Source organism: Esox lucius, chromosome 9, assembly GCF_011004845.1.
Source record: "Esox lucius isolate fEsoLuc1 chromosome 9, fEsoLuc1.pri, whole genome shotgun sequence".
NCBI classification, from domain to species: domain Eukaryota; kingdom Metazoa; phylum Chordata; class Actinopteri; order Esociformes; family Esocidae; genus Esox; species Esox lucius.
In genome coordinates this window covers 25,443,402-25,452,760 of record NC_047577.1, presented here as the reverse complement: position 1 = coordinate 25,452,760, position 9,359 = coordinate 25,443,402, and the positions used below count along the sequence as shown (strand labels likewise).

At 40.4% G+C, this 9,359-nt stretch overlaps 1 protein-coding gene across 2 annotated transcripts; it reads left to right on the top strand.

Moving 5' to 3' along the window:
- Positions 1-1,758: 1,758 nt before the first annotated feature.
- On the top strand, positions 1,759-3,993 carry LOC114839831. 2 transcript variants are annotated; one of them, XM_029122414.2, is made up of 7 exons: positions 1,759-2,083; positions 2,187-2,342; positions 2,428-2,556; positions 2,680-2,873; positions 3,019-3,166; positions 3,327-3,531; positions 3,642-3,993. In XM_029122414.2, the coding sequence occupies exons 2-7, from the start codon at positions 2,220-2,222 to the stop codon at positions 3,944-3,946; spliced, it is 1,104 nt and encodes a 367-aa protein (XP_028978247.1). In that variant the 5' UTR covers positions 1,759-2,083; positions 2,187-2,219; the 3' UTR covers positions 3,947-3,993. The 2 variants fall into 2 exon arrangements, with proteins under 2 accessions (XP_028978247.1, XP_028978246.1); XM_029122413.2 differs by having other exon boundaries at positions 1,759-2,342.
- Positions 3,994-9,359: the final 5,366 nt, after the last annotated feature.

Below are 9,359 nucleotides of genomic sequence, written 5' to 3'. Positions count from 1 at the left end.
TATAAAAGACACACAGAGATAATTTTATTCGTCAGTTTATATCTAATGTCTATCCATAAAAGTGACAGTTCATGGTAATAGCTAACAACTAATATAAAACAGGTAATCTGGACAGTTATTTAAGTAATAACTACAGAAATGGGTTATCAGACTAGTATATTGGAGTTAAGACAGGAATGTAATATACAAATTGTAGTTACTGGAACAGTAGTTGTGTGTACACTTACGGTATAGATTACTAAATGCATGGCTTTGGAATATTTCGACACATAAGTTTGGGTGTCTATGGTATTTTCCTTGTCCCTTTGGGAAGATTGGGGGGCCCACCAATACTTCAATGGGCTATTCACCCTTTGATACTAATGGACTATGGACATTTAGTCTTATATTGTTGCCATGAGAGCCAAGTGTGGTGAACGGAGGCGATATTGCTATTGTTGCTTCGTGTGAAAGAATGGTGTTAGGCAGTGTTGCTTCGTGTGAAAGAATGATTCCAACAGAACTGGCAAAATAAAGTTGCAAAGGAAAAGACAGAGTATGTTTTAAGGGTGCAACACTAACAGTACCTGTACACCCACTCTCTCCTTCCTACACGCACTCCTAGCCAATCTATCAGCCCCTTTGTTACCCTCCACACCAACATGAGCCGGCACCCAGCAGAACCGAACCACCATACCCATCCTCTCCAATCCCAACAACAACACCATAATCTCCACCAACAAGTCACCTCTGTCTGATCTTCCAGTCTGTAAACTGCCTAACACCACCGCTGAGTCGGAACACACCACCACTCTCAAGGGTCTCACCTCCTCAACCCATCTCAACCCAAGAATCATCGCCACCATCTCTGCTGAATGGACAGACAACATGTCTGTCAGTCTCTGGGCCATCTCTACACTAAATTCCGAATGTGATATATCATATGATTATGGCTATAGTCTCCATACAACCTTCTGCCGTTCATCTTCAAATAAATATTTTATTCAGGGACTATTGAGGAGGTTACAGCCCTCATAGAGTGGAGGGGTATTGCACAATAGCCAAGTACACATCTCAATCCAGATAGGCGCATTCTGTCCCCGCGATCTTGCAAGACCATTCTCGCAAGGACACAAGTACGTTCTTAGCGTACTTGGAATTGATTAACAGCCATATTGTACCCATACCTCATAAATGTAAATCAACGGAAGCCTGAGATCTTAAAAAAAATTACTGTGGGACTATATTTTTTGTGTAGAATTGTAATAACTTTTGCATACCATTTTGTCAACCAATGGGTTTGATATTTGTATTACCTATCACTGCTGTAATATTAATCTATTTATATCATTATATTTTCTATGATTTCTAACTGATGACTGAGGCTTTCTGAAACGTTTGATGCTTTCATCAAAATGGTTCAAAAATCAGTTTGATTTCTAGAGGCTTTGAAACATAACGATCAGGGTACGGTCGGTGTACATTTCAGTCATTCGATTATGTCTTAATATAAGAAAACAGATCAACAGAAAATGTATAGTTTTTTTATATTTGACTCCCAATATTTGATTTCCGATTTCAAACGAATATTGACCAATCAGAAAACGGCTCGTTGTTCAATCCGTGTATCATTCGTTCTTTTCATATTCAATTGATATTTCAAAATCGGAAAATGAAAAAATGGTTTCTTATTTCGTTATTCGTTTACGAATCTGATACCAAAAAACGAATAACGAGTCATTTCTAATCCGTGTATCATTCGTTCTTTTCATATTCAATTGAGATTTCAAAATCGGAAAATGAAAAAATGGTTCCTTATTTCGTTATTCGTTTACGAATCTGATACCAAAAAACGAATAACGAGTCATTTCTCGTACTTTCGATTTAATGCTCAGATCAAAAATAGGAAATTAGGAAACGGGCCACAGACCGATTTTGATTTTGATATTTAATTTGTTCGATTTGTGTGAACCGGAAGTTACGGTCTTCTTCGTGTGTTGCACTTGGAAGTTTCCAAGTTTTTTTTATATACTGTCTATGGACGTTTCCCGCAATTTGGAAAACAGTTAGACGAGGCCTGGAAAACATCAATTATGCAGTGATTGTAAGTTAATGACTCAGTATTTCTTAAGTAATTTCGTATTGACACCATGGCCGCACTGGAACCATATGCTGATTTAATTAAAGATTTATTTGAAACTGGCAAGACACATGTAGAGATTTCCACAACGCTGCAGCAGATGGGTGTCCAGCGATGTTCTGAAATAAGTGTGAGAAGATTCTGTGTTCAGCACAACCTTAAGCGAAAAAGACATGTATCGGACACAGAACTGGAGAGGGCTGTGGTTGGATCAATATATGAAGTAAGTTTTTTTTTTTAGGTTTTCACATTTTATATCCTGCCCGTCTTTCAAATGTTGTAGCGAATAACTGTATTTTTCTTAACAGACGGGCCCATCTTATGGCCGCAAGTTCATGACTGGATATCTGTCTTCAATGGGAGTGCATGCAGGAGAATGTCGAGTTGGGAAAATCCTCAGAGAGATTCATCAGCCATACCACGAATTCCGACGTCAGGCAAGTTATATGCTAAGAATGAAGTAGGCCTACAGTACATGATGTTGCATGCATATAAGAATTTCTTTGATGTAGAAATGGTTCGTGAATATTCTGGGCTCAAAATATAAAACATGTCTTCAGGGTGCTCGTAATCTAAATCCCATCCCGTATCATGCGGAATATATGGGCCATAAAATTCACATGGACCAAAACGAGAAGCTTGTGATGTTTGGAGTGACACACGTCGTGGCAGTTGATGGCTACAGCGGCAAAATTGTTGCCAATGCCACCATGCCAGTGAAAAACAACCTTGTGATTTATGAGGAAGTTTACAGGTACAGTAAATACATTTAGAACCAATGTTTTTGTCATAATATTTTCTGTGCAATGTATATTCTCTTTTCATTGGATGTAATTTTCTTATTGGATCAGTTAAGTTCAGTGCAGCCCTTTGCACATGTACACATTGTTTTATCTCAGATCTGCAGTGGTTAACCATGGGATGTGGGACCAACTCAGGGTCGACCATGGCAGGGAGTTTTACATGTGCTTGTACATGCAAGAGATGCTGTCAAGACATAGACACAACCCTAGCAGGCCACCATACCTTCAAACAACATCAACAAGGGTGAGGTTTTTGTAATACGGACTAACAGTACAACTAATATAATCAAATGCTTTTTTTATTCTAACAAATAAGGAGTGAAAGCATTTAAAATTGGAATTAATTTCCCAAACTAATCTATTACATTTTCATTCCATCTGAAATCGTGTTTTGTGTTCAACAGAATCTTCGAGTGGAAAGGATTTGGCCCGAGGTGAACAATCGCGTTAACTACCCATTGAAACAGGCCCTGGTACACCTGCTGGACCAAGAAGTCCTCAACATGGAGGACAATATGACTAAATTCTGCATTTCAAACCTGACATGTCAATTAAGCCAAATTGGACTAGGCAGAGTGGTGCAATCGTGGAATGCACACAGGATCCCAGGTATGCTAAACTGAATATGTACAACCCTTTGAAGCAGTTATTTTTTCACACGCCAACCACATACAGCATAAATGGCATTGCTTTGTTAGTTATTTGTTTCCTTGTTTTAGGACGTGGGATACCCAATGAACTTGCAGCAGGTGGCTGTCCAGCTAAAATCTCTGAAGAGCTGCTGCCCAATGCCTCTGTTGTGGCAAACATGTATGAGCAAGAGTTTGGATCCTCGCTAACTTGGGTGTCAGTTTTTGGAACTGACCCATTTTCATCTGAGGAGGATAGATGTCATGCAGAACAAGACTTTGCAGAAAACTACCCTGACATCTCTCTTCTTTTTAATCATGTGGTAAATAATGACTATACACCTTTCCAAGATGCCTTGTTGTACCTCATAAATGTCACCCAAAGATATGTCTGAAAACAGTAACTGAAATGCAGTGGTGTTGTTAAGTAGCTAGGAAAACAGACTGTGTTATGCTCTTTGACAGTCACCCGTTTACTTCCTCTGAACAAGATGAAACTCTCCATGATGGTTTTGAAGGCTAACGTTTGGTTAAACTCTAAACTGAAGAAATGAATCAAGCTAACGAGACAATAACTTCCGGTTCACACAAATCGGACAAATTAAATATCAAAATCTAAATCGGTCCGTGGCCCGTTATTTCATTTCCTATTTTTGATCTGAGCATTAAATCGAAAGTACGAAAAATGACCCGTTATTCGTTTTTTGGTATCAGATTCGTAAACGAATAACGAAATAACGAACCATTTTTTCATTTTCCGTTTTGGAATCTCAATTGAATATGAAAAGAACGAATGATACACGGATTCGAATGATACACGGATTTTTTTTTCGTTCATCATTTTTGATATTTATTAGAATAGACAAAATTGATATGTTAAAATAGACTTCTCATCTTCTCTGTTAAAATAGGAAATTGGAATAACGGTGAAAGAAAAATATGAATATTTCTCCTTCTTTCTATTTCTGTTTCTCATTTTTTTCATATCCGGAAGTGCATACCCCTTATAGAATATTCATAGCATCCTCATAGAATATTCTTAGCATTCTTGTGTGTTTACAGCCTATTTTGGCAGCGCTACAGTTCAGTGTATGAAGTTAAGGTAGAAGTGTTAATGTTCAATACTATTCAGATGTTTTATTGAGTTCATATGCCTATATATGGCCTCAAATTACAGCCAAATGTATTGTGGGTAAATAAAGCATTCTGTCAATCCACACAACAATTGTCACGGTGTGGGTGTAGTGGAGTGCCTCGAAAAAAGGCGAGCCAAATGCAGGGAGGCGATGAACATTTCTTGTATTGAACACAGTGAAATTACACGCAAAACAAAAGCGCACAAGCGCAAACCAAGCGTGCATCCGTATACTCCAGTACAGTCAAGGACATAGAACAATACCACACAAAGACACCCAGAAACACAGGAACTTATATATGCGATCTAATGAGGGAATGGACACCAGGTGCGTGCGATAACAAAACATGACAGTGTCGTGGGAGGAGGAGCGGAGTGGCTAGAAGGCCGGCGATGACGAGCGCCGAACACCACGTCGGGAGGATTGGCGCGCCTCCTCGTTACAACAATTTAGCATTTTGAAGTTGTATAAAGATCTTTGAATGCCTCATTAAAGAATTGCAAGAATTAACAATTTGCGTCTCTGTACATATTTTTCGTTTGCAAGTATTCAAAAAATATGTACACATACACTACTTAAGAATTTCACAAACAACTCCTTCTTTACACACACAAATCACCAAATACAAGGACAGATACAAGTATTTGATACACTGCCAATTTTGCAGGTTTTCCCACTTACAAAGCAAGTAGAAGTCTTTCATTTTTTATCATAGGAACTCTTCAACTGAGAGTGACGGAATCTAAAACAAAAATCCAGAAAATTACATTGTATGATTTTTAAGTAATTAATTTGCATTTTATTGACATAAGTATTTGATACATCAGAAAAGCAGAACTTAATATTTGGTAGAGAAACCTTTGTTTGCAATTACAGAGACCATAAGTTTCCTGTAGTTCTTGACCAGGTTTGCACACACTGCAGCAGGGATTTTGGTCCACTCCTCCATACAGACCTTCCCCAGATCCTTCAGGTTTCGGGGCTGTCGCTGGGCAACACAGACTTTCAGCTCCCTCCAAAGATTTTCTATTGGGTTCAGGTCTGGAGACTGGCTAGGCAACTCCAGGATCTCGAGATGCTTCTTACGGAGCCACTCCTTCGTTGCCCTGGCTGTGTGTTTCGGGTCGTTGCATGCTGGAAGACCCAGCCACGACCCATCTTCAATGCTCTTACTGAGGGAAGAAGGTTGTTGGCCAAGATCTCGTGATACATGGCCCCATCCATCCTCCCCTCAATACGGTGCAGTCGTCCTGTCCTCTTTGCAGAAAAGCATCCCCAAAGAATGATGTTTCCACCTCCATGCTTCACGGTTGGGATGGTGTTCTTGGGGTGGTACTCATCCTTCTTCTTCCTCCAAACACGGCGAGTGGAGTTTAGACCAAAAAGCTCTATTTTTGTCTCATCAGACCACATGACCTTCTCCCATTCCTCCTCTGGATCATCCAGATGGTCATTGGCAAACTTCAGACGGGACTGGACATGTGCTGGCTTGAGCAGGGGGACCTTGCATGCGCTGCAGGATTTTAATCCATGACGGCGTAGTGTGTTACTAATGGTTTTCTTTGAGACTGTGGTCCCAGCTCTCTTCAGGACATTGACCAGGTCCTGCCATGTAGTTCTGGGCTGATCCCTCACCTTCCTCATGATCATTGATGCCCCACGAGGTGAGATCTTGCATGGAGCCCTATTTTTTAAATAATTGCACCCACAGTTGTTGCCTTCTCACCAAGCTGCTTGCCTATTGTCCTGTAGCCCATCCCAGCCTTGTGCAGGTCTACAATTTTATCCCTGATGTCCTTACACAGCTCTCTGGTCTTGGCCATTGTGGAGAGGTTGGAGTCTGTTTGATTGAGTGTGTGGACAGGTGTCTTTTATACAGGTAACGAGTTCAAACAGGTGCAGTTAATACAGGTAATGAGTGGAGAACAGGAGGGCTTCTTAAAGAAAAACTAACAGGTCTGTGAGAGCCGGAATTCTTAAACTGTTGGTAGGTGATCAAATACTTACGTCATGCAATAAAAATTACAGACCTCTACATGCTTTGTAAGTTGGAAAACTTGCAAAACTGGCAGTGTATCAAATACTTGTTCTCCCCACTGTAGGTATTGTGCAGGTGTTGAATAAATTAATTGACGCACTTGCTATTGACTGCGCTGCACAATAGTAAAAACAATCTTCCGCTCTATTGCTCTATTTTCTGTCATAAAACCTACTAGGAAAGACATGCTCTCATGGGACTGAGCAGGGTGTTTTTTCAGTTCAGAATTTATAAATGGAAAAAGTTGCAGAATCTTTTCTTTTTGTGTGTTTAATTCTCATTATTTCTATTGACAAATGATCTGTATCGGTTGCTACACTGTCAAATTATCTTGATGGCTTTATTTGTGTTGGGACTTGAATTGAGTCGATAGGCTACTGCTGTAATCGTTTCGACATCCATAGACGAATGATCATTAACACAACAGTGTTTTCTGCTGTCGAGCGCAGATATGAGAGACCTATTCACCAATCACCTAAAAAAAACAGTGAGGGTTGCGGGGTCACAGGTAGATCACCTAAAGTTTATCAAGGGTTATGATGGCGTTAAAGTCTTTCTTGGGTTTTCGCACCTGTAAAGAAATATTTGCTATTACTAATATATTCATGTATGTGAGAAATTAAATTTTTATTGCTATGTGCCCAGATGCCTGCCTTACCACTGCGAATTGTTTGGGATTGCAATAGTTAACTTAAGGTCCATGGACTTTGAGTGCATGTGTCACGGCTCCATCCCTATGAGCCGGTTTTCGCTGTCTGTCTGTCTGTCTGTGTGTTTTGTGTTTGTGTTCCGGTTGACGGGCAACGGGTACTCGTTTTCATGCCTGTTTGCTTGGTGTTTCTTTCTCTGCCTCCTTGTCTCCCTCTGCTTCCATGCCAGGTTCAGTCTTTTTCTCTACTTCTGATTATCAGCTATCGGATGTGAAACAATGTTAACAATATGTAGGCCTGGGACCTCAAACTTACTGTGCAGATTATTTCCTGCCCAGTAGGAACACATTATTCGGCTAATCATACACCAGACTAGTAATCACTAGAATGATTTGTTCAATGTGTATTACTTAACAGCGTTTGTTCTGTATATTTGGGGGGTCAGGGTCAATGGATCCCAAGATTTTCATTCCTTTCCAGGGGGGTCACACTGACCTGCCTGTAATATTGAGGGGTCATGACCCCCCGTCACCCCTAATTCTATGTCCTTGGAATTACTAGATATAAAGCCTGCACCCTAATTCTAAAGGACCAAAGTGTGAGAACCCGGGGGCAGTATATAAACTAGTCATATTTTAATGCAATGTATCAATGGATAGGCATCACAACAATGTTAGAGCTTTTATCGTTCTAAATTTCAGACAGTAGTATGAAACGAAAATCGTCAGACTTTAAGCAAGCAAAAAGATTTCCCCTTGTATAAACTTGTATATTCATACCACACAGACTGATATATTTCAAATGTTTATTTATTTTAATTGTGATGATTATAACTGAAAACTAATAAAAATCCCAAATTCAGTATCTCAGAAAATTAGAATATTACTTAAGTCCAATACAAAAAAAGTATTTTTAGAAATGTTGGCCAACTGAGAAGTATGAACATGAAAAGTAAGAGCATGCACTCAATACTTAGTTGGGGCTCCTTTTGCCTGAATTACTGCAGCAATGCGGCATGGCATGGAGTCTATCAGTCTGTGGCACTGCTCAGGTGTTATGAGAGCCCAGGTTGCTCTGATAGTGGCCTTCAGCTTTTCTGCATTGTTGGGTCTGGCGTATTGCATCTTCCTCTTCCCAATACCCCATAGATTTTCTATAGGGTTAAGGTCAGGCGAGTTTTCTGGCCAATTAAGAACAGGGATACCATGGTCCTTAAACCAGGTACTGGTAGCTTTGGCACTGTGTGCAGGTGCCAAGTCCTGTTGGAAAATGAAATCTGCATCTCCATAAAGTTGGTCAGCAGCAGGAAGCATGAAGTGATGTAAAACCTCCTGGTAGATGGCTGCGTTGAACTTGGACCTCAGAAAACACAGTGGACCAACACCAGCAGATGACATGACATGGCACCCCAAACCATCACTGCCTGTGGAAACTTTACACTTGACTTCAAGCAACGTGGATTCTGTGCCTCTCCTCTCTTCCTCCTGACTCTGGGACCTTGATTTCCAAAGGAAATGCAAAATGTACTTTCATCAGAGAACATAATTTTGCAGCAGTCCACTCAGTAATAGTCCAGTCCTTTTTCTCTCTAGCCCAGTCGAGAATCTTCTGATGCTGTGTCTTGTTCAAGAGTGGCTTGACACAAGGAATGCAACAGCTGAAACCCATGTCATGCATACGTCTGGGTGTGGTGGTTCTTGAAACACTGACTCCGGCTGCAGTCCACTCTTTGTGAATCTCCCCCAGATTTTTGAATGGGTTTTGTTTCACAATCCTCTCCAGGGTGCGGTTATCCCTATTGCTTGTAAACTTTTTTCTACCACATCTTTTCCTTCCCTTCGCCTCTCTATTAATGTGCTTGGACACAGAGCTCTGTGAATAGCCAGCCTCTTTAGCTATGATCTTTTGTGTCTTGCCCTCCTTGTGCAAGGTGTCAATGGTTGTCTTTTGGACAGCTGTCAAGTCAGCAGTCTTCCCCATGATT